At 44.9% G+C, this 22,165-nt stretch overlaps 1 protein-coding gene across 1 annotated transcript in view; it reads left to right on the top strand.

The window, feature by feature from the left end:
* The window catches only part of BIRC6 (baculoviral IAP repeat containing 6), a 367,036-nt gene that overhangs the window by 57,946 nt on the left and 286,925 nt on the right, over positions 1-22,165 (top strand). Inside the window, 6 exon segments of the mRNA XM_038745922.1 lie at positions 455-648; positions 3,591-3,702; positions 6,212-6,294; positions 8,286-8,508; positions 8,587-8,747; positions 13,269-13,327. Of these exon segments, the coding sequence (XP_038601850.1) occupies positions 455-648; positions 3,591-3,702; positions 6,212-6,294; positions 8,286-8,508; positions 8,587-8,747; positions 13,269-13,327 (832 nt within the window).

Here is a 22,165-nt window from a genome sequence, read left to right as displayed (position 1 = left end):
GAGAGATAGAGGTTTGTCAGAAGGAAAGGACAGTGTCAGTTGGTAAGTACCAGCTCATATCAGCGTACATTTTTCAAACCATGAGCCTATTAGTCACAATGGTAGTGGATAACAAACGCAAGTAATTTTGCCACTCTATTCTTTCCATGCAGATGTTTATTTTGTCTTTTCTTCCTCTTCTCTCTTGCTTCATTCCTGCTTGCAATTTTGGTTTTACTTTTAAATGAGGTAACTTGTTTTATCTGAATTTGCTCAAGTTTTATGCATTTATCCGTTGCAAGCTTCAAATCTGAATGTCAAGCTTTCTTTACAAACCAAGTATTGACTTGAAGTGGTCCCTGGTATTGTGAATTGTGATACTTTTCACTTGCATTTGTGCTGTCCCTTTTCGGTGTACCGATTTGAAATTAATTTTTAGTTTCTCTTTCTCCCCGCCCCCCTCAACTTATTCTAGTGGGCAACGGTTACGTTTCATCTTCCTCATCATGTATTGAAGTCTGTCGCCAGTGCCATTGTAAATGAACTCAAGAAAATCAATCAAAATGTTGCTGCCTTACCTGTAGCCTCCTCTGTGATGGACAGGTTGTCTTACCTCTTACCTAGTGCACGGCCAGAACTCGGAGTAGGGCCCGGTCGATCCGTAGACAGGTATGATAATTGCTCATTTTACTGTTGAAACGTCTTAACATATTTGGAGCTGTTAGCAATATTCAGACCACCCTTTATAGAGTGACAATCTGACAAGTTACAGTAGAGAGAGTCGGGAAATAAAAAACATTTGATTGCAACGTTTGCACTTCTCATTGTTCCATTTTTTTCTTTTCCCCTTACCATATGAAGTAGGGGATGGGGACGACGGGGATATGCAACAAAACGCCCTTGCAGGATCCTAAACTCTAGTGAATACAAGGGAAAACTGTCTTATGCTTTAGATTTTGAGACATAGATGCTATTGTTATTTGAAGCAAATGGCCTGTAGGTTAGAGTGTTCTGCCCTTTACTAATGACTGATCTGTTGCCTTTCACTCTTGGCAATGAGGTTTGGAAGAGATGAATGATAATACAGTAAGCTATTTAGTGTCAAGAAAAGGAAAACAATGCATTCCCACTACATAAAAAGTGAACTTGTGTCCCCAGTACCTTGATGGGTGCACGAATTCAGTTTAGAGGAGTTGGCGAAGGGCAGAGATTTTGCAGTCGTGACTTTAGTCCACCACCAAATCTTGGCGTTACCTGGAATTCAAATTCCTAAATTTCGACGTTTTTCAGAACGTTAGGAGAATTGGGCTCAATATGTTAAAGCCTTCAAATAATTTTGTATTTGGTGTGAACTCAATGAATCAGTTATTCCTCTGTGGCACTGTTTTGCTGAGTTTGAAATTCGGTTGATAGGATTTTATTTCATGTGGTTACACAATTCTTGAGTCATAATGTAAAACTCCTCCCGGGGCAATTTTTCTAATTCCAACTCTGCTCCCTGTCAGTGGTTAACTGTTTCTATCCATGTGCCTTTTTCTACCATCACACATGGATCTTTGGCTTTGAGGAGTCCGTTGGGGAGAGCAGAGAATAGCTGCGCTGGTTTCTGTGGGATGAGTGTGAGATGAAGGTGAATTTGGAGGAGGGGGAATGAGAGAGCCTTTGTGGATGCAGAGAAAAGGAAGGAGAGAGAGAGAGAAAGAAGAGAGAGGTATGATTGAGGAAGAAGACAGCCAGGAGAAGGAAAAGGATAATTAGCAAAACATGAGGGCCCTAGGGAAATCCCATACATGGCAAGGTTTGAGAAAGGGTTCATGATGGAAGCAGCATTGTGAGGTGATGGGAAGAGGAGAAATAAAAAGCCACCCTTCAGCGCTGCCTCCCATCGAGAAGTAGCGTGGCGTATCGAGCACAGGCCTGGGGGTCCAAGGTTATGGGTTCGAATCCCGGCTCCGCCACTTTTCTGCTTGTGACCTTGGGCGAGTCACTTTGCCTCTGGGGATTAAGACTGAGCCCCACGTGGGACAGAGACTGCGTCCAGCACTATTTGCTCATCTCCACCCCAGCTCGTGTACAGTGCCTGGCACATAGAAAGTGCTTAACAAATACGGTTATTATTATTAATGCCTAAATCCACGGTGACATGAGTGGGATTTGGGGGGTTCTTCTAGTCTGTAAGGCCTTTGTGGACAGGGAACGTGTCCACCAACTCTGTTGTAGTGCACTTTCCCAAGCACTTAGTACAGAGCTGTGCACACAACAGGCGCTCAGTAAATACCATTGACCGATCAGAACAGAAACAGCCATGTTGCCTGAATCCGGTACGGCAGTAACATTGAAAGAAAGGTCTGACCACTACTCCCTCCCCTCCTGATAAAATAGGCAATCTTAGAAAATTTATGGAGCTAGAAAGAAACAAAGAAGGAAATGCGATCTAGAGATGTGATATCAATCCGTCGTATTCATTGTGCACTTAGTGTGTGCAGAGCAAAGTACTGAGCGCTTGGGAGAGTACAGTATAACAGAGTTGGTAGACATGTTCCCTGCCCACAAGACGCTTGCAATCTAGAAGGGGAGTCAGGCATTAATCAATCAATCAATCGTATTTATTGAGCGCTTACTGTGTGCAGAGCACTGTATTAATATGAATACATAAGTGACAGATATGTACTAGGGTGCTCTGGGGCCAAGTGCAAGGGTGAGGCAGAAGGAAATGGGAGAAGAGGAAATGAGGATTTATTCTAGGAAGGCCTCTTGGAGGAGATGTGCCTTCAATAAGTCTTGAAGGCGGAATGAGTCATCGTCTGTCGGATATGAAAAGGGAGGGTGAGGCATTCCAGGCCAGATTCAGGATGTGGGCGATAAACACTGAATTAGATGACTCCAAAGTGGGCTAGTTTTTAACATGAATTTGTGTAAAATAAAAATCGGTTAAAAAAACCCAGTTCCAGAGCAATAATAACTTATGTAGTAGACATGTTTTTTTATTCCGTGATATCCCAAGCATTGGAGCGTCATTACTCCGAGAGCCTTAATTTTAGAATGTTTTGACTTATTCCGTGGAAACTTGCAGTTTTCACTTAGTAGCTCGTTTTAGGGTAGCCATTTAGCATTTTTGTACATATAATGTGTGAATTTAAATCTCATCACCTTTTCAGGAACTACCGTTTCCGAGGACAGTCAGGCTATAATTCTGAGGTCCTCAACCGTAACGATGTCTTTAAAACTGATCTGAGCCATTAACGTCCACAGATCAATTGATAATTGTTGAAGTGTTCTGCTTACTCAGGCTTGCTTTTCCCTTTTTTGTTAAATACTTTAAAAATCATTACAAATTAGTTTGTGGTGTATTTAAAAAAGTCACTTTAGTTTGTCTTGTTAACAGTTAATTGGCACTTGAGGATGGAAGTTGATATGTTTTAAGTAAATGCATTATCAATAGACCGTTACCATCCCTCTTGCCTTTAGTCACAAATTATTGCACATAGTAAGCGCTTAACAAATGCCATCATTTTTATTTGAATTCCAAAATCTGTGTAAGTTTAATAATGACAGTCTTGTTCTAGCTTTCTTTGTGCCATTTAGGTAATGTACAATGTGTTTCCTTTTAGGTCATTGATGTATAGCGAAGCTAACAGGCGGGAAACATTCACCTCGTGGCCTCATGTAGGGTACAGGTGGGCACAGCCCGACCCTATGGCTCAAGCTGGCTTCTATCACCAGGTAAAAAGACAAGTCTTGGAAATTTATATCGTTTAACACACTTTATACAACGCCTATAGGCGAGAAGCAGTGTGAAGTAAGCTCTTAACAAATGCCATCATCATTATTATTATTCAGCGGATAGAGCAAGGGCCTGGCAGTTGGAGAGACCTGGGTTCTAATCCCAGGTCCGCCGCTTGTCTGCAGTGGGCAAATCACTTCATTTCTCTCTGCCTCGGTTACCTCCTCTGTAAAGTGGGGATTGAAATTGTGAACCCCATGGGGGACAGGGACTGTGGCCCGACCTGATTTGCTTGACCTACCTCAGCGTTTAGAATAGCGCTCGGCAAACAGTCAGTGAGAAGCAGCGTGGCTCAGTGGAAAGAGCACGGGCACTGGAGTCAAAGGTCAAGGGTTCAAATCCCAGCTCTGCCAATTGTCAGCTTTGTAACTGGGCAAGTCACTTAACTTCTCTGTGCCTCAGTTCCCTCATCTGGAAAATGGGGATGAAGACTGGGAGCCCACCGTGGGACAACCTGACCACCTTGTAACCTCCCCATCATTTAGAACTGTGCTTTGCACATAGTAGGCGCTTAATAAATGCCGTAAAAAAACACCAAAAATGTGTCACTCTAGCCTATGCAGATTTTTTTTTAGCAGTTCTCTTGAGAGGTGCAGATAAAATTAGCATTTTCTACTCCCATGCCGTGTATTCATGATTCATCTAGTCTGACCATTTGGTTGCCCCAAAATTTTTCCAAAGACCGGATTTTAGTATTAGTAAGTCTGTGCGTTTTGAAAATGGATCATTCAGTTGATCACAAAGTATTTTTCTCCCAAAGTGTTATTTTCATTAACTAACTTAACTGCAAACTTAGTTTTGGAAGATATCTCTCAAGGTGAGTCTGTACTTATTCTCTTGCGTCTTCCACATGTTCTGTCTTGTGGAGAATCAGTTTTTAGTGTTGAGTCCTCCACGTTTCCTTTTTTTGGGATGTAATGGTCATCAATCAGTCAGTAAATCAGTGATATTTACTGATTGCTTACAGTGCACAGATTACTGTACTAAGCACTTGGGAGAGTATGATAGAAGACAGTTATATAAGCCTATAAATCCATGCCCTGATTTTTGTGGTGTTACACCTCATTCACCTCAGTGATAAAACAGTGAAGAAATTTCACAGGACAAATCAACGGTTGTTAAATAATGCAGTCAGAAAAGAAAATTTGTCAAATATTTCAGCGGTTTGAGGGAAGCCTGGGTACCATTGCAATTTTAAGAGACCATCATTTAGAGTAAATCAAGATTCAGAGTACTTGGGGTTGTATTTTATTCCCCATATGCATCTCATAGAAAATTATTAGAGCATCAGTGTTCTGGACCTTTGCTGATGCCTGGTCAGAGAAGTAGAAAGCCAAGGGAAAGTGACTGGTGTTTCTGGGCATTAGGGTCCCATGTGGAGGCAGACTAGCCTCTCACCTCCACCCCTCCCCGCACCCACCCTCCTGGAGTAGAGAGTGGGCAGGATCTTGCCATCACGTCAGGCCTAGCTTTAGAGCTTTGGGACTTTTAGACTGTGAGCCCACTATTGGGTAGGGACTGTCTCTATATGTTGCCAACTTGTACTTCCCAAGCGCTTAGTACAGTGCTCTGCACACAGTAAGCGCTCAATAAATACGATCGATGATGTTGATGATGATGATGTGGGTGGCAGTTTGTGGCCAGGATCGGTTTGCCTGGACTGGCGAGTAGCCGTTGGGCACTTGGTATTTGCCTCACCCTCAGCACCACTTATGTACCTATCTATAAATCATACATAATAAAATATCTATCATCGTCAGTCTCCCCCTCTAGACTGTACGCTTGTTGTGGGCAGGAAACCTGTCTACCAACCCAGTTGTATTATACTCTCCCAAGAACTTAGAACAGTGCTCTAGAACAGTCTTCTAGAACAGGTCTACCGGCTCTGTAATACTGTACTCTCCCACCTAGCAGAGTGCTCTGCACACAGTACGTGCTCAATAAATACCATTGATTGATTGATTGAATCCTCCTCTGGTTTGCCAGAGCCTCCTCATGACCCCCCTCCCCCTTCCTCCAAGACATACACGCCAGAACGTCTTAGTAGACCTGAAGGCAGTGTTAAGCTACTCGACTCACCGTACCACTGTGTAGATCCACTCAGTATTTAGGAATTCACACAGCGCTCAACACGTGAAAGTCGAAACAGCAGCAGTAAAGAGCCAAGGGATTTTTACAGCAGCCAATCCAGTCCCCAAGTGGAGCCTGCCGAAGATATGAAGCCTGCTACACATACCAGCACGCAAGGGCATATGCATAGGTACACACGTACCCACATCACAGTTTGAGGTGGCTCAGTTTTTATTCACCAAGTTTGAGTTTTTCAGAAACGAAAGATGTAAGTCAAATAATTAGGTGGTGTTTCTGAGGGTTTGTTTTCATTGACTATGTCGACATGTAAATGGTATTTTTTTTCTAACTCCTTTGTGTTTCTGTATTCCTTTGAAGCCCGCCTCTTCAGGAGATGACCGAGCCATGTGTTTTACGTGTAGTGTGTGTCTGGTTTGTTGGGAGCCTACTGATGAACCTTGGTGAGTTCTAAGCTCATTGTGAGTTGGGAATATGTCCAGTTATTCTTATATTGTCCTCTCCCAAATGGTTAGTACAGTGCTCTGTACATAGTAAGTACTTAATAAATATGATTGAGTGTTTGGTAGACTAGGTGAAGTGACATTGTCATACCAGGAGGCTCCCCAGTGCATCCCTCCCTTCTCTCCTTCCCCATTCACCCATAGTCTCATTCTTTAAGTGTGGAAATAGGCGTGATGGTGAATACGGGGAATGTGTCGGTTTATTGTTATATTGTACTCTCCCAAGTGCTTACTACAGTGCTCTGCACACAGAAAGCACTCAATAAATACGAGTGAATAAATGAATACCCTGTATCTCTGCCTCTACATGTCAAGAGTGGGAAGGCTCTGTGAATCTACACGGTCATTCTCCGCCCAGAGTCTGGGGTCTTGGACCGTGAGGCTTTCGGCAGCTGCCCGCTTGGCAACAACTGCCGTGTCGGTAGGATAGACTCGCACTGCATTGGAGCAAGGCTAAATTGGTTTTGGAATGAGGTTTGGCTGCCTGCTAAGTGTTCCCTTTCGGGCAGAATTCTCGAGTCATTTTGCGTACACCGCACCCCCGACTGCCCGAAGCCCAGGAGCCAGTGTTGTAAAGTCAGAATCAGGGTGCTGCAAAGCCAAAATAAAGGTATATGTTCGGATTGGTCAGAGTACGTTTCTTAACTCTAAACATCATAAGTCAAGGGGTCCCTATTTAGAGAGAGAGAGAGGTCTGGAATCCATCCTCGGTGTTGAAGCCGAACGGGGACACCATAGGGCCTCCCACAATATCTTCACTGCCGACCCCTTCGCCTGGCGTTATTTTTGATAGCATTTCGGCGGCTGTAATTTCCAAGCTTGGATTAGGCTACTTTGGAAGCAGCAAACCGGCTGATATAGGATAACCCCAAAACATAATAATAATAATAATAATAATAATAATGGCATTTATTAAGCGTTTACTATGTGCAAAGCCCTGTTCTAAGCGCTGGGGAGGTTACAAGGTGATTAGGTTGTCCCACGTGGGGCTCACAGTCTTAATCCCCATTTTTCAGATGAGGTAACTGAGGCACAGAGAAGTGAAGTGACTTGCCCAAAGTCACACAGCTGGCAATTGGCGGAGTCGGGATTTGAACCCATGACCTGACTCCAAAGCCCATGCTCTTTTCACTGAGCCATGCTGCTTCTCTATGACATGACATGACCCATTGAAAACATGATACAGGCTAAGTTTGTGCTTCACCAACTCAGTTAAGATTATTGGTTCTAAAGAACTGGTGTTCTCATTTTCTGGCACACTAATGTACTGATTTTGTCTAAAGATTAATTGTAAAAATTGTACAGTTTGATCACATTCAGGCTTGTGTTTAATGAGCAGAGGTGGTCCTCAGATTTATGACACAATAGGGGACAGCTGGCTTGATGTGACCAGTCGTCTCAGGAAGAATTTTAGAAATAGGGTTCATGATTCAACAACTGGTACCTGATTTTTAACAACATTACTCAGAATGTTGACCTGAGCTGCGAGAGACATGAGAGAGAGACACACGAGAGCATATGTATATAAAGTCAGAGCAGTTCTACAGTGGAGTCAGCTGAAGTATTTCATTGGAAGAGAAATGGACACATCAGCCTTTCCTGATGACTCCAGCTGACAGTCACCAGAACACCTCTTCATCTGTACTCTTCAATGTTATCCCCCCCCCAAATGTAGCTTTTAAAATTTTCTCTATTTCTTGAAAAAACCTATAGCAAACTAACAAAGCTCGTAGGGAAGTTAGGAAAAATTGCCGAGCTGGTGTAGTCATAGGGGACTCTCTCCTCCAAATTTATGTGTTTAAAAAATGAGGTGATGGCTCAGTTTGAATGTTGTAATTAAGGCTTTTTTCCCCTTCTGGCTTTCACTTTGGGGAGTACAAACTGGCTGTGCTTGAATAACTTTTTAAATTTTTTTATTTATTCGTGTTAAGGTCTGAACATGAGAGACATTCCCCTAACTGCCCGTTTGTGAAAGGTGAACACACACAGAATGTACCCTTGTCGGTCACACTTGCAACAAGTCCAGCCCAGTTTCCCTGCACTGACGGCACTGACAGGATATCCTGTTTTGGGTCTGGGAGCTGCCCTCATTTTCTAGCTGCTGCAACAAAACGAGGAAAGATCTGCATTTGGGATGTTTCCAAGCTTATGAAGGTATACTTTAATTTCAAATAACAAGAGGGTTAGGCTCTTTAGTTCGGCCGGAATAACGTCTACTTTCTGCCCGCTTAGGTGCACTTGAAGTTTGAGATCAATGCCTATGATCCGGCTATCGTGCAGCAGCTGGTCTTGTCAGGGGAGCAAAGTGCGGGAGTTGACTCGAGGAGGCCAACGTTAGCGTGGCTGGAAGACTCCTCCAGCTGCTCAGATATACCCAAATTGGAAGGAGACAGGTATGGCAACTTTCAACATTTAAAAATCTGTAACAGCGGTTAACTTGGGATTCAGCGTATAACATTTTCTCTCCTGGAAAACTAATTGCAGTTCCCCTCCAAGCAAAAAGAAAAGCTCTTTCTGACATTCCTCACCAGAGGAAAAATCTAGATAAGCTTGAGTCGACAGGGCTGTGATATCCAGTTTTCATTGGTACTGCATTTCTCTTCTAAAAAGCAAATTCTCTTCTGTTACCCTGTTTCCACTCTGAAGCGTTAATGACGTGAAACAGGGTGGTAACTCTCCATCGGTGGCAATGGGAGACAGGTATAAATGAAAGCTTATCATTGCTCGTGGTTTTGTCCGTTTCCCCTCCCCGTGACCCTTTTATTATAGCGGCTAAGGAACAGGGAAATCTTTGAGTTTCCTCACCCTCTCGTCTAGGGAAACTGATGGATGATGGGTTGGCCAAAAGTTGGTCAGTGATAGGAAGGAGGAAAAGAAGCAATAAGGCATGGCTCATCGCCCCCTTGGGAGTGTAATCTGATGTAAAATGGTGATGATGATCATGGTATTTGTTAAGCGCTTACTATGTGCCAAGCACTGTTCTAAGCGCTGGTGGCTACTGGTAATACCTTTGCCCGCCTCTGGATTCTGCAGGCCCGGCAGTAATATGTGGTATTTCAGGCAATTGAACCAGCTAGTGTTTTTAAGCAAGCAATTCTGCAAATGGGGGGAAGGAAGATAAACCTGGTTCTCAGGTCGGACTCTCCCTGCCAGTCAGACAGCACTCTGTGTAGAAGGGGTGGGCCAGAGTCTCCTCAACCCTCCTCCTGGGCTGAAATACCCCCCATAACCCTCCCCATCCCAGCGGGGGTGGTGGTGGTGGGGGGCTCAGGGGTTAGGAGACCACCACAGAGCAAACTTCAATTATTTGGTGCTCAGGCCGCTTACCACTGCCCCGAGGCTTTCAGATAAACACCCCGCACAGTTAGGGCATCTTTTGAGGTCCAGCCCACCATCACACTTGTCGAGGTTGGCCGTTAGAAGCTTGGAGAAATCGGATATCCCCCTTCCCAGGCTTCCTCAGCCAACGGATGCCCTTCTGGTGACTTGGAGACACCCGCCCAAGCTCCCCAGAACCATGTCCTGCTACCCAAGGGACCCTTATGTTTAAAACGGTGTGGCCTAGTGGAAAGAGAAAGGGCTTGGGTCCTGGCTTCTGCTCCTGCCACTTGCCTGCTGGGTGACTGTACCTCAGGTTCTTCATTGTAACACCAGTTCATCCTCCACTTTAGACTCTGAGACCTCTGTGTTTGTCTGTTGGAGATGATTACATTTTGTCTACCCCAGGGCCCGGCACAATGCTTGGTGCATAGGAAGCACTTGATAAATTCCATTATTATTTATCTTCAAACATGTTCATGGAAGATTTCGGGATCTGAGTATTCCGTTATCATCAATCGATCGATCGATGCATGCTATTTATTGAGTGCTTACTGTCTGCAAAACATTGTACTAAGTGCGTGGGAGAGTACAACAGAGTTGACAGACACCCTCCCTGCCCAAAGTGAGCGTACAGACTATACGGGGAGACAGACACTAATATAATTAAGTAATTGATCCTATATAATTTATAGATGTGAAGGTATCCCCTTCACATCCCTATGGGGATGAAGGTGAGGCGAATACCAAATGCCCGAAGGTCACAGATGCAGGTGTGTAGTAAGGAAAAAGAGGGCTTAATTGGGGAAGGCCTCTTGAAGGAGCTGTGGCCTTAATAAGACTTCCAAGGTGGGGTGAGTGGTGGGCTGGTGTATGTGGAGAGGGAAGGCGTTCCAGGCCAGAGGGAAGGTGTGGGAAAGGGGTCGGAAGTCAGGTAGATGAGATCACAGCGAGCAGGCTGGTTCTAGAGGAGCAAAGTGTGCCAGCAGGACTGTAGAAGGAGATCAGGGAGTTAGGGTAGGAGGGGGTGAGCTGATCTGAGTTCTTTAAAGTCAGTGGTAAGGAGTTTCTGTTTGATGTGTTGATGGGTGGGTGACCACCGGAGGCTTTGGAGGAGTGGGGAGATGCGGACTGAGTGATTTTTTAGAAAAAATGACCTGGGCACCAGAGTGAAGGCAGGACCTAAGTGGGGAGAGACAGGAGACAGGGAGGTCATTGAGGAGGCAGGTGCAGTATAGTGAAGGTGGGATAAGAGAAGTGCTTGGATCCACCATTTGGATGGAGAGGAAAGGGCAGATTTGAACAACGATGTCATGGAGAACTGACAGGATTTGGTGACAGATCAAATATATGGGCTGGTTGAGAGAGGTGAGCCGAATAATGCCAAGGTGACTGGCTTGTGAGATAGGGAGGCTGGGGATGCAGTCTACAGCTATAGGAAAATCGGGGAGGACAGGGTTTGGGTGGGGGGTAGGTTAGGATTTCTTGTTTTGGACAAGTTTAGTTTGAGGTGTCGGTGGGACTCCAGGTAGAGATGCCCTAAAGGCAGGAGGAAATTCGAGACTTGAGAGAAGGAGCCCCTGTGTACATATCTGTGTTTTATTGATAATGATGATTGATGATGATGATGGCATTTGTTAAGTGCTTGCTTTGTGCCAAGCACTGTTCTAAGCACTTAATGTCTGTCTTCCCCGCTAGACTGTGAGCTTGTTGTGGGCAGGTAATGTGTCCGTTTATTGTTCTGTTGTACTCTCCCAAGCGCTTAGTACAGTGTTCTGCACACAGTAAGTGCTCAAGAAATATGGTTGAATGAATGAATGAAAGATCGGGGGTAGAGTTGTAGATCTGGGAATCATCTGCATAGAGATGATAGTTGTAGCCTTAGAAGAAAATGAATTCTCCAAGGAAGTGGGTATTAATGGAGAATAAAAGGGAATCTAGAGGGTGTGAGGCACAGGAGGTTCAAAGAGACTGAGAAGCTGCGGCCAGAGAGATAGGAGGAGAACCAGGGGAGGACAGTGTCGGTGAAGCCAACGTGAGATAAAACTCCAGGAGAAGAGGGTGGTTCATTATGTCAAAGCAGCTGAAAAGGCGAGGAGGACTGTCACCAGAATGCGTGCGTGAATTTTTTTTTTTAAAACGGTGCAGAGGGGAACCGGTGTCGGCCATGGGTAAGACAGGGAGGGAAGGCCGTTGGCTTGGCCATATTGTGGCGGGGGGAAGGGGTGCCCAGAGCATGCAGGGAGGCGAGCCCGTGGGTGCCAGATGTCACATTAGGCTCTGAAGGCGAAGAAGGGCAGAGAAGGCAGAGCATTGGCTTTTATCCCGAGCCCGACGGGCACAGAACACGACCCCGGTGGGCAGGCAGAGAGATCGTCAGCCACGGTCGGGTGTGTGTGTGGGCAGGCGGAGAGGGCTGAGGCTGTGGTTCTCAGATCTTTTGCTCGACTTTGGAATCCAAGGAAAAGGTTTTTAGGAGAGGATGTTTTTAGTATTAAGAAACAAAGCCTCAGCCTCAGAGGAGATGGGAAATCTGTGCTGGGGGCTGATGTTCACGTCTCTTTTCCTCTGGTTCCATTCCAGGTGAGGGACTGTAGATGAACAGTAGGAGAGCACACTATCCCTTCTCTTTCCCTCTCCCTCTTTTCACAAAGGGAAATGATCTTTTAGTTGAGAGAAAAAGGCAGTTAATTTCTGATTTTTGCTCACCCTTCTAGGGGATGTTTTCTTCCTCTCTACCTTTATTTCTCCAGCCTTCCTTTCTTCTTTTCCTTCCTTGTGGGTTTTTTTTTTATATGTGAGTCTCAATTGAGACCTCCCTATATTTTCAGCCTGTCCTGATTTTCGCGAGCAAAAAATTTCCTGTATAAACCAGGTGCCAGTCGAAACAAAGGGGAAAGTGTAGCTTGGACGAGCCAGAGAGAATTGACAGACTTCCAGGATTAAGGAGAAAGTAAAATGGATGAATGAAGTAGGCTTCCATTCTGGAACATCCTGTTTTTGGAACAATATGATCTTCAGCATTGCGCTTTGGAATTCTATTATTTTTCTGCCTAAAATCCCTTTGGCATCTCACTAAATGTCAGTTTCCCCTTTTATAGTTAATTCCCAGCATCTTGCAGTGGTGTTTTAATCTCCCCACAAAAGCCAATCTTTTAGGGCGGTGCCCCACAACCCTTTCAGTTTTTATCCTTTTCCCACTCCTCTAATCTTGGATTGATTTTTGGCATCTGTGGCTGGCACAGTAGAACTCCACAGGAGTCACCGAACCGTAGGATCCCCCAGACTCTGCTTTGGGGGAATGCCGGTCGAAATGCCCAACCTAAAATGGGAGGGTCAGTACTCTCTTAGGTGCCAGGTGTAGCTTTCCCACTAATTAGCGGTGCCTTTAGGGTATATAGTTGAATCATGCAGCATTTCATGTTGCCAGTTTCTCAGATGATTGAAAAAGATGTTCACTGGCCTTGAAAGGTGGGTCCTATGATCTAAGCAAACCGTAAAATGCACTCAGAGTTCTGGGTGGAAAGTCTTTCTTGTATCTGCTCTTTTTTGTGTTGAAATTAAAAATCTTTGCCAACTTCTGTTTTGAATTTAAGTGATGACTTACTGGAGGATTCGGACAGTGAAGAGCACTCGAGATCAGAATCAGTGACAGGTACGTGAATCCACGATCATCTCTCTAACCTACCAACTTGAGGAAAATGAAAAGAAAGTGGACGGCTCATGCCAGCTGCTTGCTGGCTATGGTGATCTCAGTCTCAATTTCAATGCAGGGAAAAGGGGATCAGTTGACCGTGGGGCAGTGAGTCAATCAGTGGTATTTGTTAAGCACTTACTACATGCAGAGCACGGTACTAAGTGCTTGGGAGTGTACAGTACAACGGAGGTGATCTCAGTCTCAATTTCAATGCAGGGAAAAGGGGATCAGTTGACCGTGGGGCAATAAGTCAATTAGTGGTATTTGTTAAGCACTTACTACTTGCAGAGCACGGTACTAAGTGCTTGGGAGTGTACAGTACAACTGAGGTAGCAGGTTTCCTTCCCACAATGAGCTTACAGTCTAGAGGGGAAGACAGACATGAATAGAAATGAGTAATTTATATTAATGGAGGCACGCTCACCAGTCTGTGTTGCATGCTTCTGGTGCCCGTCTCCAGATTGACCTGTGAGACTATCAAATAGCAGCTGATTCTCAGAAGGCTTCAGCTTCCCTCTCCCCCATCTCCTCTTCACTCCATCTCTCAGGTTTTGGAGAAGACTATAAGGCCATTCAGAGTAGCAGTGGCAGACTGGGAAGAGGGCCTGGAAATTGATGTGAGGACAGTGAGGCCCATTCATTCATTCAGTCATATTTATTGAGCACTTACTGTGTGCAGAGCACTGTACTAAGTGCTTGGGAGATTACAATACTGTAATAAACAGACACATTCCCTGCCCACAACGAGCTGACAGTCTAAAGGCAGGGAGGCAGACATTAATATAAATAAATAATTTACACGTATGTACGTAAGTTCTGTGGGGCTGAGAGAAGGGAAGAACAAAGGGAGCAAGTAAGGGCGAAGCAGAAGGGAGTGGGAAAAGAGGAAGGGGGGTGCTCAGTCAGGGAAGGCCTCTTGGCTGAGATGTGTCTTTAATAAGGCTTTGAAGTGGGGCAGAGTAGTTGTTTTTCAGATTTGAGGAGGGAAAGTGTTCCAGGCCAGAGGCAGGATGCGGGCGAGGGGCCGACAGGGAGATAGGCGAGATTGAGGCCCAGTGATAATGTTAACATTAGAGGAGTGAAGTGTGTGGGCAGAGTTGTAGTAGGAGTGGTGAGGTGAGGTAGGAGGGGGCAAGGTGATTGAGGGCTTTAAGCCAATGGTGAGGAGTTTTTGTTTGCGGGGATGGGTGGGCAACCACTGGACTTACTTGAGGAGTGGGGTGACATGTTCTGAACGTTTTTGTAGAAAGATGATCCGGGCAGCAGAGGGAAGTATGGACTGGACTGGGGAAAGGTAGGAGGCTGGGAGGTCAGCGAGGCGGCTGATGCAGTAATCCAGGCGGGGTAAGATGAGTGATTGTATTACCGTGGTAGCAGTTTGGATGGAGAGGAAAGGGCAGCTTTTAATGACGTTGTGAAGGTGGGACCGACCGGATTTAGCGATGGATAGAATATGTGGGTTGAGTGAGAGAGAGGAGTCAAGGATAATGCCAAGGTTATGGGCTTGTGAGACAGGAAAGTGATGGGAAAGTCAGAGATTGGATGGGAAGATAAGGAGTTCTGTTTTGGACTTGTTAAGCTTGAGGTGATGGGAGGACATCCAAGTAGAGATGCCTTGAAGGCAAGAGGAAAAGCGAGACTGGAAGAAGGAGAGAGATCAGGATTGGAGGTCTAGATTTGGATATTATGTCCATAGAGTTGGTAATTGAAGCTATGGTAGAGAATGAGTTCTCTAAAGGAGTGGGAGTGGGTGGAGAAGAGTAGGGGACCCAGACCTGAACTTTAAGGGACCTTAACAGTTAGTGTGTGGGAAGCAGAGGAGATGCCCACGAAGGAGGCTGAGAATGAGTGGCGAGAGAGGTAAGAAGAGAACCAGGAGAGGACAGTGTCAGTGAAGCCAAGGTTGAATAATACTTCCAGGAGAAGAGGACGGTCACTAGTGTTGAAGCCAACCGAGAAGTCGAGGAGGATTAGGGTGGAGTAGAGGCTGTTGGCTTTGGCTAGAAGGAGGTCATTGGTGACCTCTGAGAGGGTGATTTCTGTGGAGTGAAAGGCACGGAAGCCTGATGGGAGAGGTCAAGGAGAAAATTGGAGGAGAGAAATTTGAGACAGTGAGTGAAGACGACTTGCTCGAGCAGTTTGGAGAGAAATGGTAGAAGGGATATGGGGCATGCCTGGAGGGAGCCGTGGGGTCAAGGGAGGGTTTTTTCAGGATAGGGAAGACCTGGCCATGTTCGAAAGCACTGGGGAAGAAGCTGTTAGAGAGCGAACAGTTGAACATGGCAGATAGGGAGGGAGAAACTGAGGGGATGAGAGAGTTTTGATAAGGTGCAAAGGAATGGGGTTAGATGGGCAGGTGGAGGCTCTTCCAGATGGGGCAGTGATTGTGGCACTTTAATGTGGTCAGACTCCAGGGATGTGAGGCTGTGGGTTCCAGATTTCCTATAGATGGAATCACAGTCAAAATGGCATTTTCTCGTTAATCAGTCAATCAGTCATATTTATGTAATTGAAATATTATCGATCAATTGCCTGTGTTGTCACCCTGCCAAATCGGGATTACATTTTGGGAATAAATAGCACTTCCAGATGTCTGTATTTACTTAATATCGCCTTATCACCGATCATTTACTCACCTAAGAGAATCCCTGGCTCAACAAGTGAAGGGCAGTGAGTAACAGAGCTATATAAGAGCCAAACCAGATATTATGAAATTAATACTGATCTTTTTAACCCCGATATCTGAACACTTCATAACCAGTGATTCACTAGCCGTTTTTTCCTTACAATTCAATGAGTCTAGTTTTGTAAGGATGACAGATTGATCACCCGTTTAAGCATACAATGTTCTTGGAAAAAGTACCTGGTATTTTTAGAGGCTCAGAGGTAAAGGACATGAAACAAAAGTGCATTTTTAATAAATCTAAAAAGGTACGGAAGGGTGGATAAACTGAGACGATGGTCTAAAAGGAGCGATACTATCATGTGCAAGCAGCATCAATTCTCAACACTTTTAACATTAATTTTTGAAGATAGTCATGCATCAGTGTGAGCAGTCACAGGTTTTTCAGTTAAGTGTGTAGTTGTCAGTCTGGGGATTATCTTTCATTTTCTTGCTTGTACAAGAAAAGGGGTAATCTTTCATTTTCTTGTTTGTACAAGAATATAAAATTCTTAAAAATGAGCTAATTGCTGTATTTAAGCATACATAGAACCAGCTATATACATTTAAATAAATGACTGCAGCCTACTTTTGAATTCTAGATGGACTGGAGGATAATCAAAATTCACAGATAGTCCAGAATTGTCGTTTTCACCATTTATTTCAACCTCTCCTCGTCCACACCAAACTGTCCTTCAGAAGTGCGATCCTTTATTACAGTCAGTAGCTCTTAGTTGCACTCTCTCCTCCATCCCGAAGTCCACAATGTATGGAGGTGCACAAGAGAACAGACATGAACAAAGGCAGAATAGGATGGGAGAGGAAGGAAAACAGGGTTATGATCTTCCCCACATTGCATAACCACCCCTTGCGTGGTCATTATTTTATTTTACTTCATGACCTGCCTCATGATAGTCTTCTGGGCATGTTAAAGGTGCTAGTTTGCCCTTGGCGATGCTACCTACCCTGCCTCATTTGGACCCCCTTTCTTGGCCCTCGATTCTTTTCTCCTTCCTGTAGTGGCACAGTAATTTTAAAGGCAATTTGGGATAGTGTGTTAAAGTTGGTGCCTGCAAAACGGGGCAGAATTTCCATCATGATGAGGATAAACTAAATGCCAAAGAAGGCACAGTGTTGGTGTTCAGGGCATAACTTATAATACGGGTGGTAAGACTTCTGTGTCTGTGTAGTCTTACCTATTGGTATGGAATTGGATTTTTCTACTGAGGTCACTAACTGAATGATGTAGTATAAAATGTGCCAATAATGAGCCCTGTTTCCCCTGAAAATGAAAAGATTTGAGAAGGAATTATTAAAGCCCTCACGTTTCTCTCCTTTTTTTTTTATGGTATCTGTTCAGCGCTTTTACTATGTGCCCAAGTGCCGTTGTAAGCGCTGGGGTAGGTACTGGTTAGTCAGGCCAGATACAGTCACTGTCCCGCATGGGGCTCACAGCCAAGGAGGAGGGAGAACAGGTATTGAATCTCCTTTGTGCAGATGTGGAAACTGAGGCACAGAGAAGTTAAGCGACTTGCACAAGGTCACAGAGCAGACAAGTGGCCGAGTCGGGATTAGAACCCACGTCCTCTGTCTCCCAGGCCCGTGCTCTGTCCACTAGGCCATGCTGCTGCTTATTAGGCGCATACTATGTGTCAAGCACTGTTTTAAACACTGGGGTAGGTACAAGTTTATCATGTTGGACACAGTCTCTGTCCCTCGTAGGACTTGGTCTAAATTGGAGGGAGGAAGTTATAATCCCCATTTTACAGATGAGTTAACTGTGGCCCAGAGCAGTGAAGTGACTTACGCAAGGTCACACAGCAAAGTGGTGGAATCGGGATTAGAACCTAGGTCCTCTGACCCCCGGGCCCGTATTCTTTCCACTGGGCCATATTGCTTCTCCCTTGAGGGAAGAGTCTTTTAGACTGTGAGCCCACTGTTGGGTAGGAACTGTCTCTATATGTTGCCAGCTTGTACTTCCCAAGCGCTTAGTACAGTGCTCTGCACACAGTAAGCGCTCAATAAATACGATTGATTGAGGGCAGGGATTGTGTCTGTCAACTCTGTTGTATTGTTCTTTCCCAAGTGCTTAGCACTGTGCTCTGCACACAGTAATCCCTTTATAAATTACCATTGATGGATGGGTTTGGAAAGCTTTGGGCTTGATCAGGGTGTCTTGAATCCCAGGATTTCTAGTCCCCCTTCCTGAGCAAGCCCATCTGGAGGAAAGCGAGCCATTCGGACTACTCATCCTTCCCTATCTGCCTCCAGACAGCTCTAGCCGATACATCCTGAAGTTTCTCAGATAGTGAGCCGCGACCAGCCCGCGTCTTCTTGGATTTGAACCGCCAAGAGCCACACGGGTAACTTTGCGGGTGGTTAGCTGCTGCCCTGTCTCCGTGCAGCCTCAGCAACTGGCTGCCGACAGAAAGCGGAAAGCCAAAAGCCCCGGCTCCCTCCTCACCGGCATAGCTTGGATTCCCCAGAGTTTGTGAGGGTACGGAGATGGGTGGCCCAGGCCCCAGTCCCTATAGGAAAAGAAGGTTACAAGTACAAATCGTTATTTTGTGCAGAGAAGATTTAGGCATAGCCATTACTGACGTTTAGCTGAAAGAGAGTAAAGACAGCAGAAACAGAGATCAAGAAGAAAGGACTTTCGAAATGCAATCCGGCTTAACCGTTGTTTACCCATGCCCAGCACTAAACCTCAGTTTAACCTGGGCTTTCCCCAAAATAACAATATCATTTGTCTTCCAATATGGCTCTTATGACTGTATTACTCTATTTATTATTACTCTATTTATTATTACTCTATTATTACTCTATTTATTATTACTCTATTATTACTCTATTTATTATTACTCTATTATTACTCTATTTATTATTACTCTATTTATTTATTATTACTCTATTTATTATTACTCTATTTATTATTACTCTATTTTACTTGTACATATCTCTTCTATTTATTTTATTTTGTTAGTATGTTTGGTTTTGTTCTCTGTCTCCCCCTTTTAGACTGTGAGCCCACTGTTGGGTAGAGACTGTCTCTATATGTTGCCAGCTTGTACTTCCCAAGCGCTTAGTACAGTGCTCTGCACACAGTAAGCGCTCAATAAATACGATTGATTGATTATGACCTCGGAGTTCATAATAATAATAATAATAATGGCATTTATTAAGCGCTTACTATGTGCAAAGCACTGTTCTAAGCGCTGGGGGATACAAGGTAATCAGGTTGTCCCACGGAGGGCTCACAGTCAATCCCCATTTTACAGATGGGGGAACTGAGGCACAGAGAAGTGAAGTGACCTGCCCAAAGTCACGCAGCCGACAGTGGGCAGAGCCGGGATTTGAACCCATGACCGCTGACTCCAAAGCCCGGGCTCTTTTCCACTGAGCCACGCTGCTTCTCCATGACATAAGTTCATGACATAAGCCTCAGCTTCTGAGCGGTGGGAGGCAGAGGCTTAGGAGCCAAGAGGGCAAGACCCGAGGCAAACCTCAGATATGTCTTTACCTTGGGTCTTAACCGCTCTTTCTTTCTTTCGTTCATTCATTCGACCGTATTTATTGAGCGCTTCCTGTGTGCAGAGCTTGTACTAAGTGCTTGGGAGAGTAGAGCAGAACAGTAAACAGACACACTCCCTATATTCAGCTCTGCACATAGTAAGCGCTCAATAAATACGATTGATGATAAATACGATTGATGATTCAGCATCACGCCTACCTCCCCACTTAAAGAATGAGGGACTACGGGTGAATAGGGAAGAGAGGGATGCATTGGTGAGCCTCCTGCCGTGACCAGACTTTCAAGTTTGTCACTTCACCTAGTCTAGCAAATATTCAGTCATTCAATCATATTTATTGAGCGCTTACTGTGCGCAGAGCACTGTACTAAGCGCTTGGGAGAGGACAATAGACCAGTAAACAGGCACCCCTTCCCAGAATGTTCATTTCCCCTTTCTCCAATCCTGCAGTTGATTTGGCTCTTGACTTTATCTGATACCCAAGTGAGCTGGCCCTCCAAGGTCGCCAGCCGGAGCCTGCACGCGGCCAAAAAGCTCTCCACATGTGGCCTTCTCTCGGTGCCAGGAGAGCGCTCAACTGAATGTCATACTTCCCAAGCGCTTAGTACAGTGCTCTGCACATAGTAAGCGCTCAATAAATACGATTGATGATGATGATAGCGGCACTTGTCAATTTCTTGCTGCACTTTGAGGGAAGAATGCAACTGCCCAGAGTCCCTTTGAAGAGCTGCCAAAACGTGGACAAAATGCCATCCCAAGTAACTCATCCTAGAGAAACCCCTTCCATTCATTCATTCATTCACTCAATTCATTCAATCGTATTTATTGAGCGCTTACCGTGTGCAGAGCACTGTGCTAAGCGCTTGGAAAGTGCCATTCAGCAACCGATAGAGACGGTCCCTACCCGACAGTGGGCTCACAGTCTAGAAGCGGGAGACAGACAACAAAACAAGTAGACAGGCATCAATACCATCAAAATAGATAAATAGAATTATGGATATATGCACATCAGTAATACAGTTGTGGCAATTTGTGCTCTCTTGTGGCACACGCTGAGAGTATGAGGTCTACACTTCCGCTCACAGACTTGGGAGTGCAGTTCTGTAATTGAAATATTTTGATGGTGAAAAGTGGGTTTTATTTGTGGGATTTGAAATGACTTGTTGATTTGTGTGCTTTTGGAGATCATTCGATTAATCGATCGTATATATTATATTGATGGTACTTGTTAAGCACTTACTATGTGCAAAACACTGTTCTAAGCGCTGGGGTGGTTACAAGGTGATCAGGTTGTCCCAGTGGGGCTCACAGTCTTAATCCCCATTTGACAGATGAGGTAACTGAGGCACAGAAAAGTGAAGTGACTTGCCCAAAGTCACACAGCTGACAGTTGGCGGAGCCGGGATTTGAACCCATGACCTCTGACTCCAAAGCCTGTGCTGTTTCCACTGTTTGTGCAGGGCACTGTACTGTGTTTGAGAGACTACAACACAACGAAATAACAGACACTTTCCCTGCCCACAAGGAGCTTACGGTCTAATTGCAAAGGAGACTTTTTTTTTACGATTAATACTTTGGAATTTGGCTCTGTACAACTCTGCATTTTAACCATGCGGATGTGTTCATGTTATTTATTAGCCTACAGCTCCTAACCGGTATGCAAGATTTTTATCGTCTCTTTTGACGTTACTTATGACAGTGATGCGTCTCCTGGCAGTGACAATATAAATTATAGAGATGTGATCAGAGGTTTCATAGGGATAGCCAAGAGATTATCTGATGTTTTTGTAGCCTGGCTATCTCAAGATGTGGGATTCTGGGATTAAAAAACCCAAAAAACCCATCAAACCCTTCAGTAATGTTGAAGGGAAATGTGAATTTTGAATGCTAGCTCTCTTCCCCCCTTCAAAGCCCTACTGAGAGCTCACCTCCTCCAGGAGGCCTTCCCAGACTGAGCCCCCCTTTTTCCTCTCCTCCTCCCCATCCCCCCGGCCTTACCTCCTTCCCCTCCCCACTACACCTGTATATATGTTTGTACAGATTTATTACTCTATTTATTTTACTTGAACATATTTACGATTCTATTTATTTTGTTAATGATGTGCATCTAGCTTTAGTTCTATTTATTCTGATGACTTGACACCTGTCCACAAGTTTTGTTTTGTTGTCTGTCTCCCCCTTCTAGACTGTGAGCCCGTTGTTGGGTAGGGACCGTCTCTAGATGTTGCCGACTTGTACTTCCCAAGCGCTTACTACAGTGCTCTGCACACAGTAAGCGCCCAATAAATACGATTGAATGAATGAATGAAAAGGAGTCCGAGATCATCCCATTTTAAATTTTAATACCATTTTGAAGATAGGGCCTTTTGGAATACTTTCCCCATCTCTTAGTCTCTCTCTTATCATAGACCATGGAGTAAAAATTCTATAGCAGAGAAGCAGCGTGGCTCAGTGGAAAGAGCACGAGCTTGGGAGTCAGAGGTCATGGGTTCTGATCCTGGCTCCGCCGCTTTGTGCTTTTGGGCAAGTCACTTCTCTGTGCCTCAGTGACCTCATCTGTAAAATGGGGATTAAGACTGTGAGCCCCACGTGGGACAACCTGGT

Source organism: Tachyglossus aculeatus, chromosome 1 (genome assembly GCF_015852505.1).
Source record: "Tachyglossus aculeatus isolate mTacAcu1 chromosome 1, mTacAcu1.pri, whole genome shotgun sequence".
NCBI lineage: Eukaryota > Metazoa > Chordata > Mammalia > Monotremata > Tachyglossidae > Tachyglossus > Tachyglossus aculeatus.
The sequence above is the reverse complement of the archived record's forward strand: the minus strand, read 5'-3'. Positions and strand labels throughout refer to the sequence as shown.